General features: G+C 38.2%; 1 protein-coding gene across 1 annotated transcript; it reads left to right on the top strand.

The window, feature by feature from the left end:
- Window positions 1–6885: 6885 nt before the first annotated feature.
- On the top strand, window positions 6886–15726 carry rp1l1a (rp1 like 1a; the record flags this gene model as incomplete). Its single annotated transcript, XM_081347842.1, has 6 exons — window positions 6886–7521; window positions 8522–8699; window positions 8984–9948; window positions 10024–10147; window positions 11447–12274; window positions 12620–15726. 6 exons carry the CDS (start codon window positions 6886–6888, stop codon window positions 15724–15726), a joined length of 5838 nt encoding a protein of 1945 aa, XP_081203968.1.
- Between the last annotated feature and the right edge of the window lie 2172 nt (window positions 15727–17898).

Here is a 17898-nt window from a genome sequence, read left to right as displayed (position 1 = left end):
ATGCGCTAACAAAGTAAATAGGGTCAATTTTGATTTCAGTTGGACTTTAAGGTTGAACCACTGGAGTCACATGGACTATTTTAATGTTTATGTCTTTACTACCTTTCTGGGCCTTCAGAGTGGTAATAACATTGCAGTCTATCTGGGGTCAGAAAGCTCTCAGATTTCATCAAAAAGATCTTCATTTGTGTTCCGAAGATTAACGAAAGTCTTACGGGTTTGGAACGACATGAGGGTGAAATTAAAGGATTAGTTCACTTCAGAATAAAAATGTCCGGATAATTTACTCAGCCCCACGTCATCCAAGATGTTCATGTCTTTCTGTCTTCATTCGAAAAGAAATGAAGGTTTTTGAGGAAAACGTGGACTTCAACGGTTATCAACGGGTTGAAGGTCCAAATTGCAGTTTCAGCTTCACACGATACCAGCCGAGGAATAAGGGTCTTCTCTAAACGAGAAGTCATTTTCTAAATGAAAGAAAAATATATATACTTTTAACCACAAATGCCACGACTTCATGCATTATGTAATCACGTTGGAGGTCAGGTGGTAACCTGACGTAAATGTGGGGTAGGGCGAAAAACTCCATCTCATTTTCTCCTCCAAATTCAAAATCGTCCGACATCGTTGTTTTACCTTTTATTTTTTTTTATAGCTTTGTAAACACTAGGTCTGTACTTCCGCCTAAGTCACGCGTGACCTTTCAACGTGATTCCGTAATGTGTGGCGCATCACAGCTAGTGCAAGACGAGCATTTGTGGCTAAAAAGTATATAAATGTTAGATGGTTTCGCTAGATAAGACCCTTATTCCTCGACTGGGATTGTTTGAAGCTGCATTGAAACTGCAATTTGGACCTTCAACCTGTTGATAACTGTTCAAGTCCACTATATGGAGAAAAATCCTGGAAAAAACCTTCATTTCTTTTCGACTGAAGAAAGAAAGACATGACTATCTTGGATGATGTGGGGGTGAGTAAATTATCAGGAAACTTTAATTCTGATGTGAACTAATCCTTTAATGACAGAATTTTAACTTTAAGTTTATTTCTCTAACCCCACTGGCAGATATTTGTTCTTTTGTTAAGCTTAAACTCATTTAATTTTAAACTCAAAACCAGTGATTTAATTTAAAACTCATTACAAGTGATTTTGCATCTCAAGTAAATGTACCTTGATTTAAGAATGTTTAAACTGTACTGAAGATAAAAATACTGAAGAAGACAGTAATTTTTTTTTTTTTTTTTTTTTTTGCAGTGTGAAGTAAGAGGTTTAAGATAAAATGGGAAAATGCAATGGATTATTTGTGTGAGAGCTGTTAATATGTTTCACAAAGATGTTACCAGCAGATGAACTGATGCCTTGCTTTGAATGTCAGTGTCAGTGGTTACAAATGCTATGAGTGTAGACTAGCTGTCGCATTAAAGCATTTCTTATTATGTAGTCATATTTACAATTCTCATTACAGAATGTTTTTATGTTGAAAAGTGACTAATATCTAAGGCTGTTAAGTATATTAATTAAGCGTTAACGATCCTGGTTATTATAGCCCTTTTATAGGCATTATGGAAATCATTTTACACAGTTTTATATTCTTTGCTAATTATTTAAATGATCTTGAACAGATCTGTTAAAGCTGTTTTCGTGTCCCCTCCCTCTTCTCCTACATATCTCATGAGTCTTAAACGTGTCTCAGTACTCTGACAGCGTTGTATTGCAGGTTTCTCCCAATGGGCTGCCAAGTTCTCACTTACTAATTGTGGAAATCATGTGTAGCACTTTCAACTGTTAATTTAACCTTTAGAGATTTATAATTAGTGTCAAAAATATACACCTCTCAGAGGTGTTTAGTAATTAATTAGCTCTAAATGAGCTCTGTGCTTGGTGTGCCATTGCAAGAATTGGCAGCGTCAAAATCAAACATAGAACATTAAAACATCCGTATTAATGTTTCCTCAGCTTGCGCGTAACAGTGGGTCACTTAAGAGTACAGAGGATGTGCTGTCTTTTCCTGAGATTACAGTAAGCCTGTGCTTTGGCAGTACTAGAGTGAGCAACAATCACTCATGTCCTGTTACACTATGGTAAAGTTTAGTTTTTAAATTACTTTTGGCCAGTAAGCAATAGCCTGGAACACCCTAGAAACGCCTTGGTAACCACTCCGAACACATTAGCAACTCTATAGCAATTTCTTGGCAACCATCGACTATACCTGAGCATGCACAACAAGCATCACTCCTCATCATCTTATACAGAAAATGTCTAGTTTTAAATGCCTAGCAAAGCTCTTACTTCTGTTACAAATTAAAAATGGCATAAAATATTAAAAGTGCTAAATGGTTATAGTATGGCACTGGATTCTGAGAGAGTCAGCAGCCATAGGCACTATTTACATTCACTTTCATCTCAAGGTGTCCTAGAAACAGAAAATAAATCAGTTTGAATTAAGTACCAGTTTGATATTATTAGGAGCATTAATTTTCAAACCATGAGGAAGGTTACAAACCAATAAACACGGAATATTCTCTATGCAGTCAGTTAAGAGTTCAAATCTGCTATGTTGTCATTACATATTCTATATTTAAGTTTAATTGCCTGATGTGAATGTCAAATCTAAATTTCATGAAGCATGTTAAGAACATATCAGGGTATATTTCACCCCCAAATATAATGAAGGAAAATTAAAAAATATAATGATATAACTTAGTGCTGTCAAAGCGATTAATCACATCTAACACAAACGTTTGTAAAAAATAGATATGTGTGTGTCTGTGTGCCATTGCAAGAATTGGCAGCGTCAAAATCAAACATAGAATGTTAAAACATCCCTATTAATGTTCCCTCAGCTTGCGCGTAACACTGGGTCATTTAAGAGTACAGAGGATGTGCTGTCTTTTCCTGAGATTACAGTAAGCCTGTGCTTTGGCAGCACTAGAGTGAGCAACAATCACTCATGTCCTGTTACACTATGGTAAAGTTTAGTTTTTAAATTACTTTTGGCCAGTAAGCAATAGCCTGGAACACCCTAGAAACGCCTTGGTAACCACTCCGAACACATTAGCAACTCTATAGCAATTTCTTGGCAACCATCGACTATACCTGAGCATGCACAACAAGGATCACTCCTCATCATCTTATACAAAAAATGTCTAGTTTTAAATCTCTAGCAAAGCTCTTACTTCTGTTACAAATTAAAAACGGCATAAAATATTAAAAGTGCTAAATGGTTATAGTATGGCACTGCAGGATTATGAGAGAGTCAGCAGCCATAGGCACTATTTACATTCACTTTCATCTCAAGGTGTCCTTAGAAAATGAAAATAAATCAGTTTGAATTAAGAACCAGTTTGATATTATTAGGAGCATTCATTTTCAAACCATGAGGAAGGTTCACACGGAATATTCTCTATGCAGTCAGTTATTCTATGAAGAGTTCAGATCTGCTATGTTGTCATTACAGATTCTATATTTAAGTTAAATTGCCTGATGTGAATGTGATCTGAATTTCATGAAGCATGTTAAGAACATATCAGGGTATATTTCACCCTCAAATATAATGAAAGAAAATTAAAATATAATTATTTAATTTAGTGCTGTCAAAGCGATTAATCACAACTAACATAAAAGTTTGTAAATAATACATATGTGTGTGTCTGCGTATATGTACTACATATATATATATATATATATATATATATATATATATATATATATATATATATATATATATATATATATATATACTGTGTGTATATTGATTTGAAGGCACCAATATAATGGAACTGTTTTATATAGTTTTTTTGATATAGTAATTATCAAGCGTAGCATCAGCTCTGGCAGGTCATGTTAGTCAAGCTCGCATCAGCTGACTCTCAGCTGATCCACATCTACCTACAGGAATAAGATGCCTATCACCGTACATATTATATAAGCTCCTTCAGTATTATCAGCAGCTAACGCGTTTCTCAGGAGCTAATTAGAAATACCCTCCTCCCTCCCCAGCTCCTCCTCTCGCCCAGTCAGGATTTGGCATTCTGATTCCTCTTTAATCAGAATAAATTCTCGAATTATGTTGTACTTTAAAATCTTGCATTAAATATATTTGCAAACATTCATGTTGGTTCTGTTCTGTTTACCCCAAGAGGGGTTATTGCTGCTCTTCCTGCTCTTATCCATGCTAGTCTGCATGGATGCGCAGGGAGTTCTCGCCCAGAACGGAACCATACCACCAATCCAAACTGTATGCTAATTGTCAGTCGTATTTGACGGTAGTGGTCCTGACAGAAGTGTAATTGTTATATAATTAAGTTACATAAAATTATTTTTAAAAATGTTTCATTGTAATATTGTAATTAAAAAAAAGTGTAACATGGATATTTGCGAGATTCACTAATAAGTATAGTGTCTTGTGATTGTTTGTAGTTGTTTCAAATGAATATACTAACAGGAGTGGCATGTTATGCCAGTCATCAGATATAAGCAGTTGAGAACTGGAGAGATGTATTTTCTACCTCTGTGTTTGTGGAATAAAACAGCCTGCCATCTGTGGTCAAAAAGCAGACGTCTCGTAGCTCTGCGCATCTCTGTTTATGCAATCCTGGTGTCACTGTCATGTGTCTCACACTCCCCTAGACTTCAGTGAAATCTCAAGATGATTAAAGAAGCTTTTCGTTCTATCCTTAGCTGCCAATGGCCCTGATTAGTGGCCCGACAATTTGTGGGAGGGCTTGTAAACCTGTGTCACTGCAGTCGTTTGCTTGGATGCTACCTGGAACGTTGCTCTGTATAGTCAGATTTTATTGTTATTTTTCATTTTTTATACAGTTTTTTTTTAGCATCAGATAGGATAATGTATTCTGTAAATGTAAGTATATTGTTTCATATACTATACTTTTTTTAGATTGAGCTGGGCTACAGAACTAATGCTATTTTAACCGTCTAAAGTGCCTAAATACGTCTATATATATATATATATATATATATATATATATATATATATATATATATATATATATATATATATATATATTATTGTTAAAGCTATTTTGTTTAGTGAAAACATGAGCTTGAGGCAATATGTCATGGCTTATGTGGTCAAATATAGATAAATGATCTACATTTTATACATATACAAATATACTATGTTAAGATACTGTCATTAAATGTTTTTTTCCTCCAGGTACACTTTTATTTTTAAAAATGTTGTTATATGAAATCTGGTAAAACTATCTTTGCTCTCAGTTTGATACATAAACTTTGCTCAGAGATGATGCGCTTGAACTTTAAATGTTGGATTAAAGTTGCCTGTTAAGGATTCAGTACTAAATGCAATTTAAGATAGTCTGTAACTGTTTCTCAATGTGCATGAGATTAACCTCTGAACTGGGGCCTAGTTTTACTGTTGCTTATGCTACATAACATCTAAAGTGTAATAGTTTAATACAAGTTTGACTGAGTTCTCATGGCATGACTGGATTGCAGTTATCACAATATCTGTGTTTTCTGTAATACCATGGTGTTCTTTGGTATTTTGGAGTACAGAGATAAGGCCATGGTTTATTGTATGAATATGCTAATCATACCGTTCCATGGTACTGTATAGATCAAAGTACCATGGTACTCCCACATTATTTTGTGATGCTGATGTCTTTAGGGTGGTTCTTTGCCTCCACATCGTGCTGTAAAGTCATTTAATGCACAGCTAGCCGTGGATTATCCCATACTTAAACTATCCAATAGTGATATTTTATCAACTATATTTCTGAATGAGAGTTTGAAGACTGATTACCTGTCTTAGCTTGAGTTACCCGAAATATTTTAATGCCCTTTCACACCAAAGATAACTATAATGATAACAATAAAGACAGTAAGACACCATTCTAAACATTTTTCTAAAAAATAAAAGAATAGCAGATTTCACACCACAACTTTAACAATTACAGAACAGAGAAATTATATTGTTGAAATCCCTTTCAGAAAGATTTTTTTCAGCTGATGAATGATAAAAACATAACAGCCAATCAGAATCCACCAGACTTAAAGGAATTTAAAGCAGAAGAGGACGCTTAAGTTACAATAAACTGATGGACGCTAATATAGTAAGCTGCTAACACTTTAGTTAAGTGTACAATTCTCACTATTAAGAAGTTGCTTACCATATTTGTATGCATATTACTAGGGTATTGGCTGTTTATTAGTACTCATAAAGCACATATTAATACCTTATTCTGCATGACCATATTCTACATCCCTAATCCTACCCAATACCTAAAATTAAACAACTACTATACTAATAATTAATAAGCAGTAATTCAGAGTTTGAGGCAAAAGTCGTAGTTAATAGTTAGTTAATTGTGAGAATTTTACCCCCCTTAGCCAAAGTGTGACCAGTTATCTTTATAGTTATCATTCTTAGTGTGAACAGGGCTTTAGGCTTGATCTTGGTGTTCTGTTCCTAGAAGAGTTCTCAATTATGTTTCATTTAAGTATCTCACTTTGTCTCACGTTTCTCCTATTCCTTGGCAGAATAGATAATAGAATCAAATAGAACAGAGACATTGAGTCATTGTTGACACATGGAAAGACTAGAGCCATGAAATTAATGTAGATTTGGTCTTGGGAAATTTTAGAATTTTTTAATCTAAATTTTGAGTTTAGATTAAATATTCTGATTATTCTGATTACAGACTGGTTTCTTGGCAAATCTGAGCACAATTTGAGGCATTGTTGAAACCTCTTCTCAAACCCTACAACAGAGACATTACTAGGGTCTCAATTTAATCAAATTTCTTTCTAAATGTATGGGATTGCATTTGATTGTGAGTTACAGATAATGTCATTTACATTTCCAAACTCTTCCCCACAGTTTGAACTGACGTGGAGGAGAGATGCAGAGGGCGGCCCCAGGCTTCTTCGACGCCGATACTCATTTTCAGAATGAACAGTTTCCTCATCCTCCAGCGTCGTCTTTTTGCTCCAGCGTGAAATTGGCCAGCCCAGCCAAGAGAATTACCTTCTACAAGAGTGGCGACGCTCAGTTCAAAGGGGTCAAGATGGCCATCCATAAACGCAGCTTCAAATGCTTTGATGCCTTATTGGATGACCTTTCCCAAAAGGTTCCTCTGCCTTTTGGTGTGCGTACTATCACGACCCCCAGGGGCACCCACAGCATTAAACATTTAGAGCAGTTTGAGGACGGAGGCTGTTACTTGTGCTCAGACCGCCGCTACGTCAAGCCAATCAACATAGAAGCTGCAGGGAAAAGGCCCGCTGTCTGGCACCACCACAGCCACCCACCTAATACTCGCCGGAAGCCCTCCCGACCTGAGGAACCCCCATCGGGACATCAGCAGCACCATCGGCACCCCAAAAGGATTGTTCTAGTGAAAAACAATGACCCTGCTATTAGGCGATCCATCATTCTGAGCAGACGAACTGCTCGAAGTCTTCGCGTCTTCATGGACGAGATTTCAGAGCTAATGCAGTGTCACGTCAAGAAACTTTACACTCTGGAGGGACGCAAGGTCAGGGAGGATTTCATTTCTTCAGCCATTCTTTAATTAGCCGGGTGAAGTATTTTAGGAGGCAGGTGTCAGGTCAGGACAGAACTGCAAGCCCTGGGAAATAAAAGTTGTTCTAGCTACTTACAGTATCTAAATGTATCTTTAAGGGTTCGTTCACCCAAACAAAACATTTGTGAACTCTCATTTTGTTTCCCACACATATGATTTTCTTTCTTCTGTGAAACACAAAAGGAGAAATTAAAGAACGTTTACATTGTTCTTCCATATAGTGACAATCGGCGCTATAAAGGAAAAAAACGATCCATAAGGCTTGTTTGCTAGTGTTCTGAGGAACGGACCAAAATTTTATTAAATAGTCATTATTTACTGAAAAACTTGCCCTCCACCATAGCTGTCTAAAATCTTTTTCATGCATGCACATATTCTGTATTGATGGCCAAGTTGCCAGTGGTTTTTGCGTGTCTCATAACCAAACATTTAAATGTGTGTATGCACTATTTTAGCACTATAGGGCAAGAGTTTCAGCGAATAATAAATGTTTATAACAAATTTCGCTATATCTGTCCTTTTTGGAGTTTGACAACCCCATGCAATGCTCATGTACATTAGTAAAATAACTTTCTGCAAAGCATCTCCCTTTTGTGTTCCATGGAAGCCATACAGGTTTGAACAAATATTAAGAAGATGAGTAAATGACTCCAGAGTTCTCATTATTGGTTGAACTATTTCCTATACCATTTAAAATCAGTTTGTGTTTAATTGGTTAATTTACATATTTACATAAATTAATATGCTGCTATTGTCATTGGAGAGAACCATTTTATGATTTAGGGTTCACTATTCTAAAATGAATCTATTAGTGAAACTGTGTTAAGCATTTTAGATCAGTCACAAATAAGGTTAAATTGCCTATGTAGACAGTGATAGTCAGTATTTGTCTCTTAGTGGATTTGACTCATTATATGTATTTTGTCTTGTGTTTAATCACTGCTCTCCATAGATTGACAGTATTCAGAGTCTGATGCAGTGTCCTAGTGTGCTGGTATGTGTGGGTCGAGAACCCTTCAGACCGTTGCTTATGGAAAGCTTGAAGAAGCACTCAGATGAAAAGCTTCCAGGAATGCGCACAAGGTCTCACTCTAGTATCTGCAGTGAAGGTCATGAAAGCAAAAAGAATGGTAAATATTTGTTCGTGTTGTGTACACAGTTCGGGATAACTATCATTTATGTTTATTTGCTTTTGGTGAATCATCATAGTGATTAACAACCCATCTGCCCATGCACGTCTAATAATAGACTGAAGGTGAAACAACCATCCACCACCAACTCAAATGCAGTTAATGTATTGTCAGCGCTGGTGAATCAAGAGCATGTTTCAAATATGTGTCGATATAGTTGCTTGTTGAAAAGATGTGATTAATCTTAATTTATTATTTTTTTTTCTATTATTTTGTTTTAACAGTTAACTTTGGCCTGGAGACAAAGAAAAGCATTATCCATCCAAGATCCGACTCCAGTAATAGATCTACAAGATTCTCTCTTTCTTCAGAAAAGTCCTATCAGAATGGATTATGCATGACACCAGGACAGTCCGGCTGTGTCAGCACCTGTCCTTACGTTAAAGAAGCCGTAGTGAATGATGACATTGAGAAGAGAGTGCTTGTTAATAAAGACGGCAGCCTTTCTGTGGAGATGAAGGTTCGCTTTCGGCTTTTCAATGATGAGACTCTCCTGTGGTCCACCGAGATCAAGAAGTCAGCAAAAAAAGAGAATGACTCTGGCTTTGTAAAAGACGGCGATTATCTTCAAGTTAAAGCTGAGTATTCAGACCCAGACTCCATCTCTGCATCTGAGGAGACTGATGAAGCCTTTGCAACAAAGCTGCATCAGGAGCATCTCGAGGAGTCACTTTGTCAGAACTGTTGCAACCACTGCCAAGAGTACGACATCTGGAAAAACCCCATGCACAAAGACCCAGGGACCTGCAAATCACCCAGTTCCAGTGGATCAACTCACAGAGTTGTAAGCAAAAAGTCATCGGTGGATAGTACGCACACAATTTCTCGCTCCAGTGGGGAATACACTGAGCATGTGGTGGAAAAGGCCTCGTGCTTTCAGCAGACAATGGAGGAAGGGGACACCAGAGTAGAATACTGTGCTGTAAGTCATTGCTGCAATCGAAGTGAAGTATCATCTGCTGGAATCACGTCAAAGAGCAAGAGATCTTGTGAGGACAGATGTGAGAGTCACATTAAAAGTAGATGTTCTCATAAACAACCTGAAATCTCTCCTACGCCACATTGTGCGGTCATTAAAGTCACAGAAGAGCGTCCGATTTCTGCAGTCAGCAATTCGTCCAAAGTGCTTGCGTCTTTGAAGGAAGATCTGGATGATGATTATGATGAGCTGCCTCCAAGCATCTCGAGAGTATCACACTGGTCTCAAAGTGACCATCTTGAGAGTGATGATCAACCTAATTGTGTTCATTGTTGTGGTCGCCAGACTTTACCAAGATCTTATTTGTCCCCCAGACCTCCCAGTACAGAATCAAGCAGTGTTGTTCACTCACTGAAGCTCAAAAAGTATAAAACCACTTTTGCAGCACCAGTAGAGCAAGACGGGATGTGTACAACATCTCCAGTTTCAAAAGTGTCCTCCAGATCCCATCCAAGTCACTGTGGAGCCATAACCCCAAGTTCAGCTTGTAGTACAATTTCTAGACATAGCCAAGCATCTTGTAAATCTAGAGACAAAACAAACAACCCTGGATCCAATGCATCAGATGCTCTGGAGGTATGTGATGGTGAAGCTGAAAACAGATCTTTGAGTGCCACGTCAAGTGTGTCAAGAAGATCTGGCAAGTCAGCTGTATGTTCATGCTGTGGTGTGAATAAAATATTGACTGAGAATCCAGAGGGGAGTGAACCAGAGAAAGCTGATTCCATAATGTTGAAGTCAAACAAATCTGCTGCATCAATTTCAAATGCTCATGAAAACTGTGAACCTGTTAATAATACATTGGAAGTGGAGGCCACACGGGAACGCTCTGAGTCTGCACTGTCTAAAAATTCAAATGCCTCTTCTACTTCAAAAACCTCCAAAAGGTCCAACCGCTCTGCTCATGACATGTGTTCTGTTGGGAAATCATTGAAATATGAACATAATGAAATAGAAAGTGTTGAAGAAAGAACCAAAAGTGCCACGTCAGCAATGTCAGCCAGGTCAGACTTTATTATTTCAGAGAGAGAGCTCACACCAGCCTTGGTCCAGACAGAAACCGATGAAGCTGGAGAAAAAAGGCAAGAAAGAGCTGTCAGTCCATTGTCTGCCCATTCAAATTTATCAGCTGTATCAAAAACATCCCACAAATCAAAATCTGCACATTCAGAGAAAACTAAAACGCCTAGATCTTGTAGTCCAAATGATTTCGAGGAAGTGCCATCAAAGTTACTTAATTCTCAGGGTGATAATTCAGAAAGTGCTGCTACTCAAAATCATACTACGTCAGATAATCATTGTGAACAAGACACAGAGTTTGTTCAAGAAGTGAGATCAACTAGTGCCATGTCTAACAAATCAGACCGATCTTCTGAACATCCATCACATACATCAGAGCAAACAACTAGGTCTGTCAAATCTTGTTGCGACTTACAAGACAAAGCCACTCCGAAGTCCATCAGTTTTGATGTCCAGTGTGAGCCGGAAACTGAATTAACCACAGAGGAAAGACTATGTAGTTCACTGTCCAAATGCTCAAAATCTTCTGTAAAGTCAAATGCATCATCAAAGCATTCACACACAGAGTCTAAATCTAAGGAAAGAGTTAACAGTGCAATGTCTTGTAGGTCCTGCAAATCAAACCACAACTTTCCAGAAAACACAATTACCTTAGTACCAAATTATGTAACACCTGATGAATGTGCAGCTCCAAAAAGTGAGTCAGAGAGAGCTACCAGCACAATGTCTCAGACCTCAGAAAAGTCTAATGCCTGCTCTGAAAGATCCGTCAAATCCGGTGCAAAGAGCCCTGCCTTCCAGGAAGTGGATAATGGCAAAAGCATGACACAAAATGCCTTAACTGCGACCACTCCATTGCCTAGGACAAAGAGGTCTCCATCTCCTAGATCAAACCATGACACTAAAATTAAGACTAATAGCCGAGCAACAAGTGGGATGTCAGTAAGCTCTAATGTATCCTCGCAATCCCAAAGATCCAGTAAATGTAATTGTCACAGCTCCTCAAGTGGTAATTTGAGAGAAACAGATCCTGAGAAGCAAAAAGAGGATGCCAAAGATGAATCTGAAGAGAGCTTGTCAGGAAAATCAAAACTGTCAGCTAAATCTCTTATCAATAACATTAAGTCTTCAGGCAACCAGTTTGATGAGCCTCTAAGCCCAACATCAACAGCGTCTGTTTCTATCCGTCTAAGAGAAGAACACAAGGGTGATGACTTTGATGAACGATCAATCAGTGGCATGTCAGCCACCACAGAGGACGGTGGACATAAGATAGAGAATGTAAATGGAGTGGATCTTGAGGAAAGGCCAAATACAGAAGTGTCTGTGAATTCTGCAATTTCAGACAGACCCCAAAAGTCCCATCACATGAACTACAAGGCTCCTGTTCAAGCCCTCTCGCCTGTCTCAGCTGAAAGTATTATGTCAGCAGAACTGAAGAAAAGCAAGTCTGGAAGCCAGTTAAATGAAAACAACATCAGAGTGCCCTCCACTTTGTCACTGTCATCTTTACAAAGTAAGACACCCTCCAGAGTTTCACAGGGAAGTGCTAAAAATACAGTTATGAAAGGAAGCGATTTTGAAGCTCTCAACAACACCAGCCATGCAGAAATGACTAAAACATCCTCAAAACATGACCAAAGTGAAACAGCATCTGGAAAAGCTACACCAGCAAGTGACTGTTTACATTCTTCAAAAGTCTCTGAACATTCGATGAAGTCTAAAAATGTCCAAAGTACTAGAGAGAATGATAAAAGATCTAAATGTTCTTCCCAATGTTTGGAAATAAATGGACTGAATATAAAATATAACTGCGATAATGATAGGGGCATGGTTAAGTCTCTTAAATCCTCCTCATCAGACAGAAGATCTGTGAAAAATGATACATCCAGGCCAAATTCAGCTGTAATGTCTGATATTTCCCAAAATTGTAGAAGTCTACCACAAGAGATGCCAAACAAGAAAAAAACATCAGTCAAGCATCCTGATTCCTCAAGCAACAGTGTTTTATCTCAGGCACTTTCAGCAGCAGATTTGTTGAGAGATATTATTGGTAATGCAAGACCAGTGAGTAGAGGATCAAAGTCAGTTGTCTCCAGCAAAAATGTTGACAAGGTAGAAAATAAAAGCAAAAAAAGTAGCAGGAGCAAGCACGAGGAAGTCAGCATATCATTGGAGTGCAACAACAAGGAAATGATGCCGTCATTCTTACCGAACGCTTCCCCTACAGAAGTTGTGAATGACTGGCTTAGGAAGATTCCCATTGAAGGCCATGTTTATGAAATGGATGTCGAACTCACTGAATATATGAGCCTGGCTCAAGGTGATGAGGACACTTCTCATGCACCAGAAAGCATAATTAAGGTTGAGGAACCTCAGGAGGATCAAGCAGGTGAGAATTATATCCAGCAGGAGACCAACGACAGTTGCGGTGAAAAAGCACAATTGGAAACTCATGAAATGGATCCCGACCCTGAAGCATTAACCAAACAAGACGGTTTAAAAAAGCAGTGCCATTCTTCGGTTCAGGTCATGAAGGTTTTGCTGGGTCCAAAACTAGACAGATCCAGTAGTTTACCTGAAGTCTCCCCTGTTTATGGCAGAAAATTAAGCCAGTCTGCTCAAGGGCTGTTGGACTGCCTTGCAAATTTACGATTGATTGACTCAGACTCTAAAAACGAAAAGCAACGTAAATATAATGAAATCATGATGATCCTACAGTCGCTCTGGCTCCAAAAGCCCTCTGAGGATGAACAGAAAAAGCAGAACACAATGGAACATCACTTCGCCGAGGATGAATTCAACCCACGGTCTTCATCTGGGGTTGATGTTAGCAGCGTCTCCACCGGCTCTGTTAAAGGTAGCATGAATGGCGTAGTAGGAAAAATAGAGACCACTCATGGCACAATACCGCCAATTGCCGAACAAGAGGCATCAGTGGAAGATAAAGATGAAGAAGAAAATGAGGAAAAGTCTACAGCTCCTGCATGTGAATGTTTAGATCCATCCAAAGTTCTCTCAGATCCAGTAACTCCAGACATTGCAGAGCGAGTACAGGGGAGTCCAGTAAATACACAACTGGATGATGAAAAAGAAAATGGCATATTACACGAAGAAGATGTTGAAAGCAGTGATAATAAGAAAGAATCAGATCAAACACCACAAACAAGCTCTGGGAATGAGAGTAACACAACGAAATCTCAAGAAAATACAAGCTCAGGAACTCCACCGTCTGTTCAGAGAGCTCCGCTAATTAAAAGAGTTTCACAGGACCCAGATCCTGTTTGGGTACTGAGCTTATTAAAAAAGCTAGAAAAGCAGTTCATGTTACATTATGCAGATGCCATGGCAGAGTTCAAAGTGAGGTGGGATTTGGATGACAACGAGATGCTCGATACAATGATCAGCGAACTGAAAGAGGAAGTACACAAACGGATTCAATCAAGTATTCACAGAGAATTGCAAAAAATCCAAAGTCGGGCTGGTAGGGGTCCGAGACCTCCGGGAAATGCTCTATCGAGAGAGTCTACGGCCCAGACTGAGCAGCGACGCAAGCGTTTTCGGGTCATGCGCAACAAGTCCATCACCATGTCAAGGAGTGAGGAAAATTACACTGCATCTGGTACTGAATACAGTGATCAACGCAGTGACGATGAATACTGCCCATGCGATGCATGCATGAAAAAGAAAATGGCGTCAAGGGCAGTCCAGCAAGCTCAGGCTTTGAGTTTGGCTCCAGTTATGATGGAATTTGATCTGCGGAAAATTTTACAAATGAAAAAGGATCCAGCCAAATCTTTAGAATTGAAGCTGGAAGAACAACGCACAGCCAACTTGACTGAAGAAAACAACTTAGAAGTGGTTCATAAAGGGGTAGAAGATACGAATGATGTTACTAGAGGCCATGATGTTGAGACGGCAGATCAAGAAGAGCCAGATGGTGCTCTCAATGCAGTAGATGGTGAAAACACAAACAGCATAAAATATGTATCTTTAGACTCTGAGAAAATAGATCAAATTGAAGAGGAAACAAATGACAAAAGAGAGTCTGGTGATGTGGAAGGTGGTGAAGATAAGGAGGAGAAAGAAAGTGAGCATGCGAAAGAAGTGGTAAATGGTGACACTGAGGGGAAAGAGGAAGTAGAGTTTGTTGAGGAAGAGACTGAAAAAGGAGATATAGAAGAGGATGGTGAGGAGAAAGACAGTCTTAAAGGAGATGCAGCAAATTCAGAAAACAGTGGTATGGATGCGGAGGTGGAAAAAGAGAATGAGATGACAGAAACTGGTGAGGAAACCGAATCAGGTGACAATGGAGCAGAAACTGAGGCTGGGGAAGAGAGTACAGAAGACAAGTCTGCAGAAGATGGTAGTGAATCAAATAAAGATCATACTCCTGAAACTACTGAAGGTGAAAAGTCAGATGAGACACCAAATGAAGAGTCTGCCAGTGAGAAGAATGCTGATGGAAGCCAAGATGGATCTGCACTGGACGATGCCGAGGAAGATGGGACATCAAACACAGGACAGGACGAGGACCAGCCTGAGGAAAAGGCCAATGTGCCAAAGGTAAAGATCGAGGATGAGGTCAAAGGAGACACAGAAAATGAAATGGACAAATGTAGCTCTGTTGAGGAAGATTTTAAAAATGATGATCAATCTGATGAAACTGTTGCTGTTATCTGTGAGAGCACATTAGCAAAACAGGTAACAAGAACGTCAATGGAATCTCAACCAGGATCCGTGGAGAACTGCACAAATCAGACAGCGCAAGCTAAACTGAAAGATCTTCAGAGTTTCATGGAGAGTGTTGAAAGTCAAGGAGACATGGTTGTGATTACTAAACAACCACCATACAAAGAGCCACATGGACCAGGTAACCTAAAGAACATGTGCAATGGCTTGAGTGAATGGCAAGTGTCTCCTAAAATAAGCAACAGGGCCAATAAACAAAAGAATACGAAGGATTGACAATGATGTTATGGTGAACAATAAAGAATTTTAATATTTCATTTGTTAAACCCTCAAATAAAGCACTTTATTTTTGATTGCTAATGTTCCCTTAGATGGGACTTTAATATTTAAGATGATTAATCTGTCTTCAAAGACATCTAAACAGCTAAAGAGAAACTTTGAAGAGATATCAATTCTATTTATTGTACACTGTATATTTCCATGTAGTCAAGGTATTTAATTGACTTCTATTTAACCTATGGAATCATATACACAGGCAGTGAAATACTTTATAAACAGAGTCTTACAGTCACAGAACATTAGACTGATACCTTTTGAATTCTCAGGGTGCTGAATGTTAAAAGTATTATTATTTACATGCATTGTTCAACCAAACCTCATCCAGTGTTAGCATTGCATTACATTTATTTCATATGCTAAATGGCACAATTATATTTCAAAATATATAATTACAGATGTAAGAATGGGCTATTACCCAAATTAGTATGAGAGACGTTCAGTTTAGCAGCAACCATGACTGAATATTTCGAAATGATTTATTTATTCATGAAGTGAAAAGATTTCTTATGCTGCTAAGTGGTGCTTAATGCTGCATTTTACATTGTAAAACATCTTGACAGATGTGGTACTTAAAGCATCCTTGACCAAGGTTTGTTGTATGTTGCTATTGTATTGTATCATTTAATAAATGCTCAATTCTGAGAATGTCATTTGTTGTTTTCTTAACAGGCCAATGTCGACAGTAAACTAAACAGCAGTATTATGTTATATTGGTGCACATGTTTAGAGTTAGGGGTTTATTCTAAACTCCCATCCATAAGGCCAGAAAGATGCTCAGTATATAAATGCAGAATGCTTGAACAGTTGTGTGACAAACCTTTCAATGTCACCAAACGTCATTAAACTGCTTGTGTTGCTTTAGGTATCTGGCTATAAACATGTCTACAATTAAACTAACTTTTAACTGACTTGCTCAGCAATATTCTCTTTATTGTTCCTCTGGCAGTTTTTTAACTGAAAGCGTGGTGGCAAATTTATTCAGATTTGTGTAGCTAAAAGTGTTTGTACTGTATCTACATACTTGTGTCCATTATGTTTCAGGCATAATTTATAATACCTGTTTGTGCTCCAAACACAATTAATTTCACAAAACAGACTTAAAGATTTTTACCTTGCAGACAATTAAAGGAGAACTCCGGTCAGTTTTAACATTGAGCTAATTTTTTTGTAAATTTGGAGTGCTGTCAGTACAGAGAACAACGACAAAAATCGGTGTTGCCTACACCGTGTTATCCTCTTTTTAAAATTTGCACCCTGTTGACTTCAATGGGGCAAGTTTCAAACCTGCTTTTAGCCTCTTAACAGTCAGATTCACCGTGTTCACTCTGAAGGAATAACTCACATTGGCTGTGCACTTGTAATGACACATCAAGGATGTTAAGAGGCTAAAAGCAGGTTTAAAACTTGCCCCATTGAAGTCAACAGGGTGCAAATTTTAAAAAGAGAATAACACGGTGTAGGCAACACCAATTTTTGTCGTTGTTCTCTGTACTGACAGCACTCAAAATTTACAAAAAAATTAGCTCAATGTTAAAATTGACCGGAGTTCTCCTTTAACATGCGAGTTTTGCACTGGTAAGCACCACTATAACATGTTTTTTTTTAATTATTTTTTATTTTATTGTTATTATGATAATGTTCTTAATTGTCAAACGTGCTTCCTCATCGGTGGGTACACACACTTGAGCACAAATACTTGCTGCAGAGTTTGAGTCCAGCAGCTTGAATAGTTCTTGCGTCATTCTAATCTCATTGCATTTGCATTGGGAGTATCTTTAGCTGAGTGAGAGGATTGAGGTTGACTTACATCAGTCATTAATCTAGTACAGCTAGTCAATAGCCTGTAAATATAGGGTATAATTCAGCAGTGTGCATAGGCTGTCACACTGGCCTGCACTTTACAGCAAATTTACAGGAAACCTTTAATCTCACATAGCCTAGTTGTGTTTATCCACTTAACTCCCAATACAACGCCCCCTTGTGTTGTGTTGGAAACATTAACATTAAAGGAGAACTCAGGTCAATTTTAACATTGAGCTAATTTTTTTGTACATTTGGAGCGCTGTCAATACAGAGAACAACGACAAAAATCGGTGTTGCCTACACCTT

Source organism: Scardinius erythrophthalmus (assembly GCF_964197995.2).
Source record: "Scardinius erythrophthalmus genome assembly, chromosome: 19".
NCBI lineage: Eukaryota > Metazoa > Chordata > Actinopteri > Cypriniformes > Leuciscidae > Scardinius > Scardinius erythrophthalmus.
The sequence above is the reverse complement of the archived record's forward strand: the minus strand, read 5'-3'. Positions and strand labels throughout refer to the sequence as shown.